Genomic DNA, 18,787 nt, shown 5'->3' on the forward strand with positions numbered 1-18,787 from the left:
ATTGTTACCTTAAAGAGTCGGATTACCTCTTCATTCAGCCAGAGAATCAATTTACCACTAATTACAAATACAAAAGGGACGTGTATTTTTTCACATTCATCTGGCTGGCAATTTAAAGAATGTAAATAAATATAGGCTACTTTGGAAATATAGGTACTGTGTAAGAAAATATAAGGAAAAAGAAAGAATACAGAATTACAGTGATCCTTGATGACAGATGGGCAAAAATTCCACATGGCCACTCTTAGAATAAACACAAGTTTTATATATCAGCCATGACATTATGGTCAGCATGAACACCCTGAACTGTTTGAGGCTATGCAGCCCCCCTACACAACAAACTGTGATGCACTGTGTGCTTTTCTATCAGAGTCAACATTCCCTCCTCACATACAGTACATCAGAGACTTGCCCCCCTCAGTCATCATCGAGCCAATCAGTTGTATCCACATCACCGAGTAATGGTAACCAGACAATCATGTTTATCTGTTGGTGGGCATAATGTTATGGCTGACACATAATCGTGTGTGTGTGTGTGTGTGTGTGTGTGTGTGTGTGTGTGTGTGTGTGTGTGTTTTCATCACCTCATGATAAAAGATAAAAACCCATTTTAAAGGGTGACGAGTCAGCAGTTCATGAATATATCTTGTTCAGGTTTTCTGCAAATGTTAAATATTTAAGATTAAAAATGAATTAATAAAACCATAGTATGACGTTAAATTATAGGCTTCTTAATTCTGTGAGCTCTAAAATATTCGCTTCAACAAATGATGTCCCAAAATTCTTTAAGACCGAGGTGCATCTCAGACTATGGTGTAAATACAGTAATAAAAGACAAAAAAACACTATACCATAAATGTGTGACATGCCACGTTGTCAAGAGAAGGTGTTTTGATGAACTTGTACTGCTGCTCCATACAAAGGGTGTTTTTATCTGTTTATTTAAAATGATTTCAACTGTTGCTGGAGAATGGCTTTGTTTGTCTGACAGTTATCAGTGATTTTGGAAGAGAGCTTTCTTTGTGTAAGAATTCATCTGTACATATTAAAAGTCTTGTGATGAAAAGAACAATCCAAAAGCCTTATGGCGCGTTATATTTAATGAGTGAGTTCTGCTTAACACTTCAGAAATAAATGCATTGAATGGCCATAACATTTCAACGTGTCCCTGTTTTATTCACAGTCTCGTCTACCTGTCAGCTCTTATCTATTCATTTTAAAGCTGCTTGCAGACAACAAAAGGTGAAACGGATTCTCCTTGATTATGTTGGATATTGTCAACAAATTCAAAGAAAAAAAAACAAAGGATAACCTTGCCATGCTTCATCTGTGAGCAGAACTAATTGTGACTGATTATTTTTCATCTTGAAAAGTGTCTACAATTATGCAAAATATGTTCAGACTCAGAATTAAGCAACATTTATCCATAAGAATATTTTAATTGTTTCTCAAGGGAGAGGTAGCAGTAGCAAGGTATAGCCCATCCTTATAGAACAGAGCTTTTCTATAAGCAGCAGATGTTCACACTTAACAAAAAAAGATAACTTTAGTGTCCGACTGATAACAGACATAATATGTGTGTGTTTAATAGCAGAACTCAGAATGACCAAAGACAGGTATGACTTCAAAAAATTTGGCCACTTGAAAGCTAATAAACCATTATTGTTGGAAATGTTCTCAGGAGTTGCCAATTTGAAAAACAGTATATCAGGAAAACTACATTTACCACCCATCAAACCAAAGAGCTTCTGAGATCATATTGAGTTAACTCAGTGTAGTCCAAGACACACTGAATATTACACAACCTCCTGCTTCCCCTCAGGTTTTGCAGTGTATGGATGGCTACCTCAGCATTTTAGCCTGTGACTGCAGCAAGATATTTTCACACAGATGGCATTAGTGTATTGTCTTTAGTTTTTAAACCAGAGGAAGCTTATAATGTCTTAGAAAAAGACAAAGTGCACTGCTTTTAGTTCCTGAGCTGTCAGCACAAAATCAGGTGCCAGATAAAAATACAGGCACAGAAAAGCACAAAAAAATACAAATATGTGTTTCTTTAGACCAATATTGTACAGAACGAGTTGGAATATGGTAGGGTAAAATTAAATGTTAAAAAAATGTGTATTTAGTTTTCTTTATCTTCACCTGAATTTCTCATTATATGTATTTTATTAACCCATTTGATCCCTCTGTATCTGCTGACTGAGTCCAGTTTTTTCGTACATTTATACACACAATGCACTGTGCACAATCACCACACTGTCACTGTGTTATAACTCTCATACTGGGCCTTTAGCTTTGTGAGAGTATATTTTAGTGAAGGCTGACATCTACTGGTCACACAGTGCAATTGCCTGTTTTTTGCTTTGTGCTGCACATCAGGGGTGGAAAAGACATATCGACATCTTTCTGTGGTCTCTTGGAGAGAATGGACAGGTCAAATACTCTATTAAAAAAGTCCTGTCAGAAAAAGATTACTAAATTAAAAGTATATAGAAGGTTGGCTATAGTGCAAGTATATAATATATGTATCAGGAGTATCAGAGAAACTCCACAGGATCTTCAACAACCATGACATCCCGGTCCATTTTAAACCGATGACAACACTGAGACACAAGCTGGTTCACCCGAAGGATAAAAGTCCCAGGGAGAAACACAGCAATGTGATATATGCAGTGCAGTGCAGCGAGGAATGCTCTGATCTGTACATTGGAGAAACTAAACAACCACTCCACAGAAGAATGGCTCAGCACAGGAGAGCCACCTCCTCAGGACAAGACTCAGCTGTTCACCTCCTCCTCAAAGAGAAAGGACACTCCTTTGAGGACAACAATGTCCACATCCTAGACAGAGAGGAAAAGTGGTTTGAAAGAGGAGTCAAGGACAACAATCCATGTTAAGCTGGGAAAACCTTCCCCTAACAGAGGTGGTGGCCTCAGACATCATCTTTCTACCACATACAATCCAGTGATTCCATCCATTCCCAGGAAGTTTCACTCCAAGTCGCAAGCTCAGAGCAAGAACAAAGGGCTGTCAACCACTCCCCCTCCAGCAGTTTCATAGTCATTAGCCAGTCATTAGCCACACCTGGCACAGGCAGCTAACTCATCACTGGTAAGTATGGAAACATTTAGTTCTATTGTTTGGGTGTTTCACCCAGACCCACCCACTGACATGTTTCCCCACCAAACAGTTAGAACAGATGAAGCTGCTTGGATGAGCAGCGAAACGTCTTCAAGAAAACTCTACAAGTCCAGAAGTAAGTAAGTACCCTAAAGTTAGGCAGGTTGATCAAGTGTGAAGGGTCAAAGATGTACTTTTGTGAAGCACAGGGAAATGAAGTAGCCTAAATGTCATGGAAAAAACAACAACAACAAAAAAGAGTATATGCCCACTGTTCAAGTTCAAGTAAATATTCTTCCATGCAGATGTGACTTCTGAGTTAATAGACCTTAAAATAAGACTCCTGTGAAAGCCACAGACTATGAATGAAAATAACAACAAACTGTGTTAAGGTCAAATGAATGAAAGCACAGTCTGCTGCATCCTCTTTGTTTATCTGATTCACTTTGACAGTGACATTTCCCTCAAAGAGAGCAATATGGTGACCTTTCCTTGTGGCACTCAATGCCCCGTCTCTCCGGTTTGAGATGTGTCAGTGCAGATCAGACAAAGCTCGTCTGCTGCCTCAAGAAGAGACAAGAGAAGCAGAAAGAAAGGGGCATCAACCAATTAATCATGATAATGCATTTGAAGTAATTGAATGATTAAAATGATTTGAATTTCAAAAATTATTTTTTACAGTCTTTGATTATTATACCAGCTACTGATTGCCACAAAGGTCAATATTAACTATCACATTAATTATTTGATGTCTATAGATTTAGTAGTATCTTTGCTGCAATATATTGCTCCTGTCGTCCTCTATGTCCTCCCTCCCTGATCTTATCTGGGTTAGCATCCATCTTATTTGACCTTGAGCAGACCTATGAGCCCACATGCTATTGTTAGTGCAGTTTCTCCCCATTCTGATCAAATAGCTCACATATTTTTCATCACAATTATTAAAATGTGTACTATTATATATATTTATCATGAAATTCGATGTACACCTCTCAAAATTATAGCTGCAATGCATGTTATTTGGCATAATTGTATTCACATAATATGTGTCACATTTATATTGACATATTTAGCTAATGATGTGTTTATGTTTTGCAGCAGAGCCCGTTTTCATTCAACTATTACACAAAACTCGCATGGTTTTATGGCTGTTCCCTTGGTAACAAGCAAACCCTTGGCCTTTTAGCCTACTGGCAGTCGTGTGGAACGTACCACTTTCCCATTTACGGGGGGAACTTAGGAAAAAGAAGTTATAGATTTACCTAACTCTTTGAACAACCTATTATTTCAAAGTAAACTTTATAAATACAATACTCTCACACAATATTCAGTTTGGAACGATTGTTTTATTAGCTTGTTTATTTAATTGTTAATCGCCGTTAGGCTCCTCGGCGCACCCCGGGAAACGCCGTCATCATTATTAAACTGACGATCGCACAGTAAGCTGTCAAAAGCTTGTTGCTTAAATCTGTGCGCTGCAAAGTAAAGAAGAAATGGGGGCGGGCGTGTACAGGAATTCACCAGCTTCAATTTCTAAAACATGAACAAGAATTTAATTTGCTGTCGAAAAGAAATTTCGGAGCCACTTGACATCTTGTTTTCGATAGTTCGCCTGCCGTGTTCGTCTGTCCTAGCTGGTGCGTGATTGCTGTATCCTCTGGGAAGCGGTTCGTTCGTGATGAGGTAAGCAGGTTCTCTCCTCGGTGAACAGCGAGGCTAACACAGGCTAATAAATGCTAATGTTAATGTAATGCATTTTTGCTAGCCAGTGACAGTGCTGTCTTTAGCTTGCTAGTGTTTTTAGCTAGCTGGAGGACAGGGTAAGAGGATGCTGTACTTGAAGTGTCAAACTGTGCAAAAAAAAGACTGAATGTAATGCTGAATGTGACAGGTAGGTGACTGTCATTGCTATAGCTGAGATTTGTCGACATCTATACCCACTTTAAACATAATTTCAATCAAACAAGGTGCTTATACCTGTGTTTGTACCGGTCCAGTATGCAAGATGTCTACATCTTCACATCTAATCTAATCAATACTGCATAACAACTACAGTATTTCCTCGTAGGACAGTAAAGTAAATTCATTTTATTCTACATAAAATAAGCTAGTTAGCATTAGACTGTGCTAATTTTTAAACATAAAACAATTGGAGCTTCGCAGTTTTAAAGTTTATGATTGTATTTTGTGCGGAGGACAAGTAACATTGCATGAATAATTACATTAATTAATGATGGTGTAGTAACCCCTAGTTTACCCTTCTGTCAATACTCAAGGTGAAGTCTTTAAAAGTAAACGAAAACAACGGTTTATAAAGGGTTTATTAAATCATGACATAAACATTATGAACCATAGCTTATGACACAAGTCTACATTCATAATAACCAGCTATATGTTCCACAGTTATTCTATAGTGTATCATTTCTCAGCACTTTTCTTCCATGCTGGAGCTACTATTGTATCAAGTACTGAATTTGATCTCCCAGTAATCAGGACTTTTTCATAAGGTCTAAACAGGAAGCTTTCACTCAGTACACATAAGCTCCTGGTTTCCTATTGGCTGGTTTCTGGCTGGGAGGTTCTTTCCAGAGACCAGCACCCAGACAGGAAGGGGGTGGCTGGAAATGTTTTAGTCAGAGCTTGGCAGAGAGTCTGTTTTTACTGTTGTGAGGGGAAAAAACGTTTAGTCAGTGAATCCACAGGACAGAAAGAGGGGTAAGAGCTTGTTTTGTTGTCATTATCTCCACAAGAAAGCTACTGAAAAGTTGTATCTTTAACCTAGATTCCAAGCCACACAGAGGAGCTCTTTAGTGCCGCATGAAATGACAGAGGTTGGTTTTCTTGCTCCGTTTCCTGACTTGCGCTTAAAGGAATTTGCTGCATTATGGTATGGGACACGGTGGGCTACTACAGAAGCAGAAAAACAGAGCAGCAGCAGTTTATTTAAAATCTGTGCCTATTGAGACTTAGTAACCATGTTGTAAAACTTTTCATCCACTGATTTATTCAGCTTACCTTTTCTTTCTATTCAGCGACTTCCTGTTTACTTGCAGGTCTCATACACGTCTGATTATCCCATCCGTGTTTGCTTTCCAACATGGTGTGTTAGTGTGTGTACACATATATGCTCATGTCATCGTATTAGTTCGTTCAGATTTGTATTTGTAAGATGAAATGTGCAGCAGTTTGTTGATTTCAGACTCAGGTCTAAATGTGTCATAACCCAAATTCTATGGTTTTATAGATCTGAGCTCAGCAATGTACTGTTATTGATTCATTGATTTCCATGACATCACCCAGCAACACATTCCAACTGGCACAACAGCTGTGGTTCTGTGTTTGTCATAATTGTAACATGCAATCGTCGTTATAGAAGAGTCGTAGGTTTGAGAAATGTTGTGCCCCTTATAGAAAATCTGTAGCTAATATAACAATGTTACAATTTTCAGTGGAAATATGAATCATCTGTACATACGTATTAGGTCTAAAAAGGCAGGATTTTAAAAGTGGGTGGATCCTTTTGCCCACAAACTGAGGAAGGAAAAGTGTGGTTGATGATTACGGCTCTGCTGTTTCATTCTAATTCAGATTAATGGCTTTAGATGAAAAATACATCACTTTAATGTAATACACTGAGTTGTGGCGATAGGTTACACTCCTGGAATTCAGTTCTTCTTGATCTCACAGCAACACAACATGCTATGTGGCTACTAATATATAGCAGCCAGGAGGAATGATTTCTGTGTGTTCAGTCCTAGCATTGGCTTGTAAGAAAAAATCATATTTAATACTGGAATATTCCACCACTTAAACAGTGGTGTGTACAGTTTCAAAGGGTTGCACCCAATTTTAATGCAAGCAAATTGTTTAACATCTGAAGAAAGTGAGAGGAGGATTGCTTCACTAAAGTGGGGGACAATGCATGTTGTTCCTCTGCCTGCTTGGGTTTTCGCCTCCTAATATGTTATGGTTGCCCGTAGGCATGAATGCTCGTCTGTCTCCCTGTGTTAGCCCTGTGATTGACTGGCAACCTGGTTTTACTCTGGCTCTTGCCTAATGTCACTTGGGATACACTCCAACACCTTCCAAAAGTCTAAAGGATTAGCAAGTATAGTTAGCTAGTACATTATTTTTATAGTGTAATTATTTCCTTTTAGGTTAATTCATTGTTTAGTCAATAATATATCAGAAAAAGTAACAAAAACCAAAAACTAATTTCTTAGGCTATAGATCTCAGGTGAAAACAATAATCCCTTTTTTTGCAGCTTTGGTCATCATGGTTAGAGACTATATTGATTTACTGTTGTGTCTATATTATAGTTACTTCATTGTTGTACTTATCTCTGGAGAACCTAATAAAAGTATATACAAGTATATAACCTAAGCTTTCTGCTGGAGATAAGAATAAATGGTTTCTAGGGAACAAAATAAATTACATGAGTGTTTAAGTTTGCTCTAAATATGCCAACTGAAGACTAATTACACTATAGTTGTAAGGAAGCTTAATTAGATACCATTTCAGTAGCATTTGTGTTTGTTTCTTTCAGATCACCAACAGAAAGTGCCTTTGAGAAGACATCTCTGACCTGAATTTGTATGAAGTTGATTGGCCAGTGCTTTCACACTCACCAACACAGGATACCTCAGCTGCAGGACCTTTGACCAGTGTGCACCTTAAAGAATGCTAAACATGAGCCATAATATAAGAGGATAAATGAACGGGAATAATGACCTGAGAATGTACAGTTAAAGTGACAAGTCAGCACCACGTGTTACAGAAAAAAAACACAGGATGATTTCTCAGTGACTGACCAGCCATCTGATATTTCCGCTCTAGCTGATGGGGGAGTCATCAGATTCTTGTAATAGAGGACACGACTGCACTTACACTTAAAGGCTTTCATTAATCTCCAGTTTTGGAGTCTTTGGAAAATAAGACACTCTTGTAAATTTATTGTTTGATTAGAACCTTTGGACATGGCGCTTAATAGTACTTTAGGCAGAGACACAAAATGGCTAACGTTGGAGGTGTGTCGGCAGTTTCAGCGAGGAAACTGTTCACGTAGTGATGAGGAATGCAAATTTGCTCATCCACCGAAGAGCTGCCAAGTGGAGAATGGGAGAGTTATTGCCTGCTTTGACTCACTGAAGGTAAGACACATTAATAATCCTTTGTCAGAAATGTTTGCCCTTGAATGAAGGAGAATAATGTTGAAAAAGACAAGAAAATGAAGTTTTCCTAACTGAATTAATTAAAAGTAAGAAAATTAAGTGGTAGCATCTGTTTTTATAATTGATTGATTACATTTCCTGTGTCTAGCCTTCTTTTGGGTTTTTACTTAAATTGTTCACAGAGAAGCTGCTTCACTACAGTTAATTGTGACTGCATGTGACTATTCAGCAACCCTGTCCTATTAAATACAGTTAAACCTACACATTTTCCAGGCTTACAGTAACAGCAGTTTGTGTTTTTTATTGTTTGCCTTATTTTGCAAAAACCTCCCTTATATAATTTAACGTTTTCTGCTAAATCATTAACAAAATCTTATGGGATAAAATTCTCTTTTCCCCTGTAAGTGTTAATAATAGAAAGCTTAACTACTATTGTCACTGCCTCATATCCCTCCCTATATTAAGTGCTTCAGCATCCATTTTCAGGCAGACACAGGACAAACCACGCAGGCTAATTGCAATCTTAAAGCTTTCATTATTTTGACAGCACAGCTTTAGTGTTTTTGAAACCATTAGTACACTTCTCAGAGTAAAATACCCTTTAAATGTTGCTGTAATGTACTGATATCATTAATGTAAACGACAAAATAAAACTTGGCAGCCGGTTGGATTATAGCCAGTTTATTCTCCTGCTTGCTCAGATGCCCTGTGTGAGGCCTGAGCTGCCTTAATCCACTCTCACACATTCACTATCACACCACAATACAACAGCTTTGCCGCCAGGATTATTCTTGTGTTGAGTCATCGTCTTATCTCCTCACTGTAGGTTTATAACACCGCCAGTCTGTGCCCTAGTGGTCAAAGGCCTGAAACACAAAGTAGTTACCTCATGCCTTTATCTTAAAACATTTATCATTCCTCTTGAATAATATTATTTCAGGGAACTGCAAACTTGTTGATTGTTATATAGTAGGCTATTTTATTTTATTTATTTGTAACTGATTTTATGTCATTAAAGATGGCTTATGGAACGCTTATGATTTAATTAACAGATATGCTGGAGTTCTTTTAAAACCAGACATTTGCACTTTTCCTGTGGCACCATGGACCATTATAACTTTCAGTGACATAAAACATTAATAGGAAATTCAGAAAAACCACAGTCGACTGTAAGAAGGAAAATAAGAGGCCAGCCTGCAGATCTCTGCAGTCATGTGATTATGTCACAGCTCTTCTTAATGAATAGACGTCTGTCTTTAGGAGCTGATGTTGTCTGTTGCAGACGTCTAACATCCACTACAAAACAGGGTAACTCTTTTTAATCCTTAGTCTTTACTTGTAAAAACAAACAGCAGACTAAACAAAAGTGTCCAAAGACATGTTTTCCTCTTACTTATCTCTCTCACCATGTGATGTGTTAAGTTGAGGCTTGTGACTAAGAAGTACTGTTTAAATCAATTGCTGTCAATCTCTCCACTCGCAGTCACTCCTAACAGAATGAAGATATACTGAAGAATGTGCACATGCTTTAGTATTGTTACCAGTGTCTTATGACTTCTGCTACACAAGCTGAGAGTGTTGGTTGATGCACACATCTAGCTTGATATGTATCCTGTAGTAGGCGGTCTCTACTGTTTTATGTTAGAAGATACCTCTAAAACTCTACGGGTACTCCACCTTCTAAAAACATGTCCTCTAAAAACAGAGAGAAAGTTAAATACTGCTGAGTCATTATTTAGTAGTCAGTGGGTGAGCTTCCCTTGAGTTTAGTCTCCATATTAATGAATCCGGAGTATACACCACAACAACTTTTAGTAAAGACATAACTTACAAAGCTTCTTTTTCACAGTGATTAGACTAATGAAATATTAATAACAGTTAATCCTACATCGATGTTTATGGAAAATAATATCCAATCTCTTGGGAGGAATGCCAATGAGTTGCAATGAGTTAACTTGTGTGAGAATTTGAATATGTAGGAGTGAGGAAGAGAGCCTCTCATTAGGCGAAGGCTTGATTGACAGAGCTGGCTTTGGTTGGCTCATTTAAAGTCAAAGCAGAGGTAGTAATACTGAAGCTTAGCGACCAAAGTAATGCTGTACAGTATTCTCACAGCTGGCAAGCTCAAGGTCAACTTTTTCTTGAAATATTTTGTAAGCGCTATCATCATAAAGAGAGTATGGATATGGTCTTCTTCTCAGCCTATCCATTATTGTATCCACATACATTAACAGCTAATGTACAATGCAAATGCAGTAAATGATGCTATTCAAAGCATAGCTATGAAGGTTATGCCATAGTAAATGGTCAGCAGGTGGGATAGTTTTGTATTCTTTTCTAACTCTTATGTAAACAAACATTGATAAAAATGAAGGATCTAAGGCAAAGTTAGTGTTTCTATTCCCCACACAAAATGTCTGTCTGCACCACAAGCAAAGACCTGCGCCTGATTCAAATAAATGTTGACAGCCGTCAGTGCTTCGTAATGTGACGGCTAGCTATAACAAGCTGTCACATCTTGCAGATCTCATCACAGTGTAAATGAGTGTGAGAATTGAGAGTGTGGTGTGCAGAAAAACACACCATGATATAGGTTGTGCCTGATGGCTTATAATACCAACAATTCTGTTTGTTTAGGATAATTTAATAAGTTTACCCCACTAGTTTTAGTTGAAAAATATCACTTGTATGTTATCTTTTAAAGAGCAGCTGCTGTAAAATGTCTTGATTAATATAAGAATCACCTGTTTATGTCTTTTTTTATCTTGTTTGAATGCAGGGCAGATGCTCAAGAGAAAACTGCAAGTATCTTCACCCACCTTCGCACTTAAAAACACAGTTAGAGATAAACGGGCGCAACAATCTCATTCAGCAGAAGACAGCAGCAGCTGTGCTTGCCCAGCAGATGCAGCTCATGATCCCTGGACCTGGTTTGCAGCCTATGGTAAGGTCATGATTCAAGACAAAGTTCTGTTTTTGTTGTGTGGTGGTGTTTGTCTGATTTGTAATATCGTCTCGTCTCATAGCCAACATTTCCTGTTACGCAGGGACTTGGCACAAATACTGGTCTCGGTTATGGTTCGTACATAACACCACTGAGCCATGGAATGAGCCTCATTCCCTCAGACATCCTCCCCAGCACTCCAGTTCTTGTTTCTGGGAGCCCGCCTGTCACAGTCCAGTGCTCCTCCTCCTCGTCTTCATCTTCATCTTCATCTCCCTCACAGAAGCTGCAGCGTACAGACAAACTTGAGGTATCTATGCACCACAAGCTATGAATTAACATAAAAAAATACATTCTGCATTTTGACATAATCTGAACTCCTCTCTTTATGATTGCTCCCCTCAGGTGTGTCGAGAGTTTCAGCGGGGAAACTGTGCAAGAGGGGAGACAGATTGCCGTTTTGCTCACCCCAGTGACAGCCCAATGATTGACACCACCGATAACACTGTCACTGTTTGTATGGACTACGTCAAGAGCCGCTGCTCCAGGGAGAAGTGCAAGTATTTTCACCCGCCTGCACACTTGCAGGCAAAAATCAAATCCAGTCAACAACAAGTCAATCAGACGGCGGTGGCCCAGGCAACAGCTGCAGCCATGGTAAGAAATTTACCCTTCTGAAGTATTATCCACCATATTAATGCCAGTAATGAAGTTGTGTTTGGTGTTTTCCATGTCATCATTGAATGTGGAGCACATTCATATTTTTAAGAATTGAGAACACTGAGTCCCCTGCATCTTTTTTCAAGATGGCCACACGTATAAATTACAGAATAGGTTAACTGCCAATGACTATATTAGTGAGACAGAGGACTATCTACCATCCATAAACCCAAAATAGTCACCCAAGAGAGTGGAGTTCATGTCACATATTTGATCCTTTTTCCACACAGTTTATTAGTTGCTACAAGCTTCTTTGCCATTTTTCAGCTGTCATGGTGATAAGTCCTGTCCCATTCAACCGCTTTTATTCACACAACCACACAAGGATGCAAAATCTATGTAAACACCAGGCATTTTAGTCACTTTTTTGTCTCATGCCTTGACTATAGATGCTATATTATATTTTATATTTACCACCAATTAACTAATGTTCAGTTCGCATTTCTACTCTCTTCTTGATAAATCCTGCTATTTGGCTTAAATGTCATCAATATGTCATATTAAGTCACTCTTGGAACCATTTATGAATATACTGTAAAGGGATCTATGTAAGCCTTACTGTAATTATACAGTGACACCGCGTTCTCCACCTAGCTGTGCTATGACTTCCATAGACCATCCCCTGGATGTCATCTACTGTTTGCATGTACATCACATTTTATGTTTACTTAAATTTGTGTTGCATGAGGTTTAGCTTGTATTTCAAGCTCACAAAAGCAATTATTTTTACGTTCAGTACAAGGCGAGGAGACATCTGTCATTTCTAAGTAAAAGCTACAGGGTGAATGCAATAAATGGAGCTCCACATTCTGTGCTTTATGACATCGGATGCATGGTTGATTTGTGATATTGCTTTTGGCTAGAGCTCAAATAACCAAACCATTTTTTATTTAGCGATAAAAATCCACAGTGCCTTTTATGCTTTTGATAGCCCTTCTCAAAGCTGTAAAATCTGTGTATGTATTCCAGAATGACACTGTGTACATAGCTGCACTGATTGCAACCGTTGTTGTGTTTTTGATTTAAATTAACAAACTCTGATCTGTTATCAAGGTAATCAGTGTACAGTTTTGTGTACAGGATTGTTTTGTAAATCTGTGTTGGCAAAACTATTGATTAACTGTACATATAGCCCTACTAATTAGTCAGTGTGTCCTTAAATCAGTTATTTTGTTTACTGTGCATGTATATTGTGTTTTCTGTGGTATACTACATTCAGATTCTTTTGTTTTCCCCCTTCTCACCTATCCACAATGCTGTTCCCCATGATGCACCTCTGCTTGCTGTTACCTGTATGTTAATGCGCTTGAATCCCATTGGCCCACTGCCATCATGTGCTCGCTGCCTGCTATTAAAAGACTCAGTCGACTGCCAAAGCAATGAAGCGACCCCTCGAGGCAACTGTAGACCTGGTATTTTCACCTTTTGCTTTGCATGTAGCTAAGTAAATGTACTGTTATAACTTTTAGTTTTTGTCATTGTGGTTTACAGCTTCTTCAACTCTCATACAGTCACCATCAGTATCTTTTTATTTTTTAAGTTGTCAAATACATTTTACGTTTTGGTTAATACATTTTTTCCAGTCCTACAACTGTTGATTATCACCTTTATTGTTTAGTCATGTCTGCCATTTTTTAAAGTAAATACTAACATTATACTGTGCACAATGTAGCTTGAAGAGAGAATACATTTAAGAAGTTTCTTACTGAGCTTTGTCTTGTTACCTTACAGACCTTTCCTCACAGTATCCTGCAACCCCTACCAAAGAGACCAGCTCTAGAGAAGAGCAGCTGGGCCAGCTCTCTGCTCAGCCCAAGTTTATTGCACTACCAACAGGCTCTGGCCAACACACAGCTGCAGCAGCCTACTGCAGCGTTTTATCCCGCAGGTGAGCCTCCAATCCACACCTCTATACAGCTGTCTCACTATTTTATGGATTTTGATATTGCTGACACATGCATTCAGTACTGCATACTGACAAACATGTGTTGTAGACTTTCACAGTAATCCTGACTCAGGGTTGATATTTAGACTTTGACAGTGAATTGCTTTACCTTTAGTTTCACCAGTCATTTTTACCAGGGAATCATCGCAGTGTGCAGCAGTGATCACACCCGACTTGTCAACCTGAAATAAGTGGGTCATTGGAATGTATTAGTGTTGATTGATTAATTTTGGCCTGGGGTAGAAGGAGTTAATTATAGAAAACCTCGTTCATTTATTCCATTTCTGTACTAATACACTTAGTCCAGCAGTCTGAGAGCATACGGGTGGCTTCTTCTGGACCTCCAGAGAGGGATCCACAGCAGTGACGATATCATTATCACTGTCAACATGGCAACCACAAAGCTCCTTATTCTTGGATATGTGGACTTGCAGAGAGTGCTGACTTACAGTCAAACTTTATGTTTAATCACCTAACTGCACCAATGTGAACTGCTGTATATAATTCCTTTTTGTTTGTAGGAACAAATGACTAAATGTCTTTTAGCCTTAGTTCTAAATTTCTGTCTGAATATAGTAGGCATATGTGGCATGTTACTTAGCTTGAACTCCAGTGTATCTGCCAGCACACTGTACACTCTTAACAGTAAATTTACTGAACTGATCTGCATTCAAGCTGCTTTCTCTCTTTCTTTTTTAATCACACAGGTTCGGTATTGTGCATGACTCCTGCGAACAGCGTTGGTAGGTCCCTTTCTTTTTTGTTTTTATATGTTCAATAGATAAATGGTTCTTGTTCTTCCAGCAAAGGTAAACACACCACTTTGGATCACAATAAAAGCATCTTAAAATGATCAGAAGGGATCATTAGCTGTTTTCTGTAATTAGTAGTCAAAGCATAGTATAGAATTTTAAGCTATTTTGTTGTGCTACTAAGAATGATTAGGAAATTTGATCAGCATCCCTGAGAATAACCTCAATGTTTTACATTATTAAAATTGTGTAAACATCATGTAAAAACACCTCTGATCATATCTGGTGGCGTTGCTGTACATGCCATCTCTTGTGGGATGTCAAGTTATGGACAGATTTCCTAATTTTATCTCTTATCAGCCCTCCTTTTATGTTCTCCCCTGCTGTCTCGCTTTGCTGTGTGATCACATGCCATCTGCTGGTCTAACCCAATGATGGCTTGCTGCTAATGTCATTTTGTATTTGCCTGGCAAGAGAGAGAGTGTGTGAGAGAAACATTGCTATGGTTACCATAATGCTCCACCTCCCTTTTCATTGCTTTCATGGTTCCCTTCCTGAAAAAGTCCCCATGATGTACAGTGCTACGCCTGCTACTGTCTCTGCAGCAACTACTCCCGCCACAAGTGTCCCCTACGCAGCAACAGCACCAACCAATCAGGTTTGCTCCTTTTTAAAGCTTTCTGTCATAAATCCTTAAGCTCTGAACAAGTGCTTCATCTTTAAATCAGGGGAGTTGCTTCGTCAGCCTAGAGGCGACCCGCTTGCATTGCCGTCATTAAGCTTCATGTACCTGTAGACCTTCAGCAGAACTACTAGGCTGCATCTCATCCCTTTCCACCTGTTTAGAGGTCTTCCTTCTGCAAACAGTGGTGGTGGCCATATTCTTTACTGCATGTTTTTATGCTTTGTTCGATGTCAGTGTCTTTTTCAAACACATCAGGTGACAGGTCATATTAGTTATTGTTGTGTTTGGGTGTTCATTGTACTATTAGATTGGTCAGTTGTTGTTTCAACTCCTCTGTATAAAAAGAGCGTATATAAAAAGTTTCATCCTCAGCAGTATTCATTACTGTTTACTATGTTTATTTTTTGCACATACACATCTCAGTTTAAATGCAGAATAACCATTGTTTAATATTTAAGACAAAACATAGCTTTTATGTAAAAGACAGAATATTTAATTTACACATACCTAACATTGATTTAGACAAATAACCAGGAATCGACTGCTCATTTCATTTAAGCTTATCATTTTTCTATCCATTGTTGCAGGTAATCACTGTGTTCTGTAACGTGACATTTGAAATGTGTCTTTGTGTTTGTGTTTGTTGTGTGAAGCTGCTCAGTGACTGTGTTTTGCCTCTAAAACAGATCATCCTCAAGTAACCACCAGAAACAGAAGTCAGTGCCATGTTGCTGCTGAACAGCCACTCTATAATTATTCTGTCAACAGCACACTCAACATACAAGCTGCATGATGATAACAACACTGAAAAAAAAACGTACGCAGATAATAAGGTGTCACAGACGATTCTTGTATGTACACACCTTTGCACTTGCATTAACAAGCATCCTTAATAATATGTATAATTTAAAGCAATGCAATGTGTCTCCAACCAGAAACTACATGAAAATCGGACTGAAAACAGCTTAATATTAATTGATCTGAAACATTTTAATTGATGTAAATATTTGAAGTGAAGAGCAGGGCTGATGGAATCTGAACAACAAATATTTGTTTTCCTTCTTGCCTGTGTTATTTAAACTAAGAGTGTTTTTGTTTTTCAAGTTATGGATGTTTCTGTAGTGCCAGATTTCATTATTTTAATCAAAAGCACTTAACTCCATATTGTAAAAATGTAGTTTGAGGGCAGACTTACGGAGGTCCCTTTAAAATGCTCTGAGGGTTGTACATCTCTGTACTGTACCCTGTCAAACAGAGAGAGCTGGATCAGTGCTCCACCTTCTGGTGTGCCTTTGCATTGCAGGTTGTTTGCTGAGAGAAAACAACCTATTCGATGCAAATACTCTCCCTGTTTATTATAAGAAAAATAAGCGTGGTGATTATTATTATAACAATATTCACATATTAATGAATCTGTGCGTAGTTACAAGCAAAACATGTTTGTAAGAAAAGCCTCTACAGCCATGAAAGTTAACTCAGTGGGTGTGGACCTACAACCGCTCATTCACTCTAAAGTTATTGTGATCCTGTATGGGTTGTGTGAACTGTTAGTCTTAATGTTACAGTCACATGTCAGTACTGTATAATTTGAACGTTACAAGTGCCTACAGAGTTGTGCATGCAATGACATCTAAAGCATATTTAAAAAAAGCTTTGTGTGAAAGTCACTCACTTAAATCTATTATACTGAAGTCACATTAGAAATAGATGTGTTGCGATGCCATGTCAGTACATTAGTATTTTCAGTTCAGATTTAATCATAACAATATTAATTTTCACTGACGCTCATGTATGTCTGTATGTACGTATATCCAGTTCAATTGTATTTACTTTGACTTTCTAACTGATAAAGTAGTTTACAAAATACTAAAGTAGAATTTAAGGAGACAAACATTTGGAATTGGTGGTGGAATTTAGTTGCGTCTGATTGTTGCCACATTATGCAAAACAGACAGTGGGCATGGTTAACACAGCATTTCTCTCGTATTTAATTTTAAAAATCTTTTATTTTAGTCCCCTGTTTTGCATTTAATGTGTACAAATATAAACATTTTTTTCATTCCTTCTTTTACATTTTATTAATAGAAGTATAACTGCATATTTTACTAGTTCAGCATTAGCTGCGAACATTTTTAAAATGTACTCTCTATTTTATGATGAATGTAATTTATTAAACTGACTTTAGCTCTGCTGGATGTTCCTTAAAGGTCCTCAGTATGTTGTGTTAGCCTAAGATAAGCCGTGTTATGTCCAGGGATTTGAATGTTGGAGGAAAGAGAAGCTGAAAGCATTTCATCCTTGTCGCTGCCTTGTCACCTGGAAGGGACAGCTCAAGCTTTGTATGAGTATAAGGCCATAGAATTACCTTTTCTTTTCTTTGTATGTGTACAAAAAGTGACTTGTACAGTACAGGGCCATGTTTCATGTCATTTTTTTAATGATGGTGTAACAGTAGTTTGTCAGATAATTGATTGATTTGTTGCTGAGGCAATCTGAAGTGATGAAAAGTGTATTTTTGTAGGTGATGTTTGTTGTCTCCTTTCACACTAGACTATTGACTTTATTATGCTATGAAACTCTAAACAATAATTCTTGAAATGTTTGCATGCTAACACCTTGCAGGAAAACATAATTTGGATTTTAAAATATGGTTGCTTTAAAAAATGTTTCTCCTTATTTATTTTACCCACAAATTAAAGGCATAATATTTCAGAATGTTTGTGTTACCTTAAGGAGAAAAAGCTTGAATGTCTGGGTTACAGCTGCACGTAGAGATTTTTTGGGTCACCCAGTCAAAAAAAGAAGAAAAAAAAGATGAATGTTTGGTCTGACTGACTGATAGAAACATTTCTCTGAAGCACTTTCTCAACAGTCAGGTGACTGAGAAGACATGCTTTTTGTGAACTTTGCCTTATCTTTGATCTAACGTTTCTTATTATATGAATTATGAATTAATATGTTTAATAAATAACAAAAATATATTCAACTTTTTTTCCTTTACATAATGCTTCATGAGTTTTTATTTTGGTTTACAGATTGTAAAAAAAACTGAAAGGGTTAGCATCGATAGGATTGACTATAACGTGTCATTCTAAATGGCTCTGTATAGACTGGCTGGTGCCACGTGGATCAGGTTTGGCCCAAATACAAACTTTTCCCAACTTTTTTTTATTTCAATTCAATTTAAAAAAAAATATTTGTGGAAATGATTTGTGCATAATTAAACATTTCATGTGAATAGTTTTGTTCCTGTCACTTCTAAAATTGTGTAAAATCTGATATTGCAAATAAATAAATAAATGTCATGCAAACGCCCTAGTGTGAACTCTTGATTGGTGAAATAATAACATACATTGTTTGCAAGTTTTGTGTAAATTTGCAGCTAAGTCGATATTTATTAGCTAAAATCAATACAGTGACCTGTGTCAGACATGTGTTGTCTTTCT

General features: G+C 37.7%; 1 protein-coding gene across 8 annotated transcripts; it reads left to right on the forward strand.

Moving 5' to 3' along the window:
• Positions 1–4,562: 4,562 nt before the first annotated feature.
• LOC114425996 (muscleblind-like protein 2a) lies at positions 4,563–18,341 on the forward strand. 8 transcript variants are annotated; one of them, XM_028393062.1, is made up of 10 exons: positions 4,563–4,806; positions 7,671–8,274; positions 11,075–11,239; positions 11,322–11,549; positions 11,645–11,896; positions 13,318–13,371; positions 13,691–13,847; positions 14,612–14,647; positions 15,220–15,314; positions 16,028–18,341. In XM_028393062.1, the coding sequence occupies exons 2-10, from the start codon at positions 8,101–8,103 to the stop codon at positions 16,040–16,042; spliced, it is 1,176 nt and encodes a 391-aa protein (XP_028248863.1). In that variant the 5' UTR covers positions 4,563–4,806; positions 7,671–8,100; the 3' UTR covers positions 16,043–18,341. The 8 variants fall into 8 exon arrangements, with proteins under 8 accessions (XP_028248863.1, XP_028248861.1, XP_028248868.1 ...); XM_028393060.1 differs by lacking the exon at positions 4,563–4,806 and adding an exon at positions 5,717–5,838; XM_028393067.1 differs by lacking the exon at positions 4,563–4,806 and adding an exon at positions 5,717–5,838 and having other exon boundaries at positions 15,262–15,314.
• Positions 18,342–18,787: the final 446 nt, after the last annotated feature.

This window comes from Parambassis ranga, chromosome 21 (genome assembly GCF_900634625.1).
Source record: "Parambassis ranga chromosome 21, fParRan2.1, whole genome shotgun sequence".
NCBI classification, from domain to species: domain Eukaryota; kingdom Metazoa; phylum Chordata; class Actinopteri; family Ambassidae; genus Parambassis; species Parambassis ranga.

Excerpts from the sequence above, each read along its gene's own strand:
- LOC114425996 (XM_028393062.1), top strand. The coding sequence starts at position 8,101 with ATGGCGCTTAATAGTACTTTAGGCAGAGACACAAAATGGCTAACGTTG. Across the intron at positions 11,550-11,644 it reads AGCGTACAGACAAACTTGAG|GTGTGTCGAGAGTTTCAGCG; the intron begins GTATCTATGCAC and ends TGCTCCCCTCAG. Across the intron at positions 11,897-13,317 it reads AGGCAACAGCTGCAGCCATG|ACTCAGTCGACTGCCAAAGC; the intron begins GTAAGAAATTTA and ends TGCTATTAAAAG.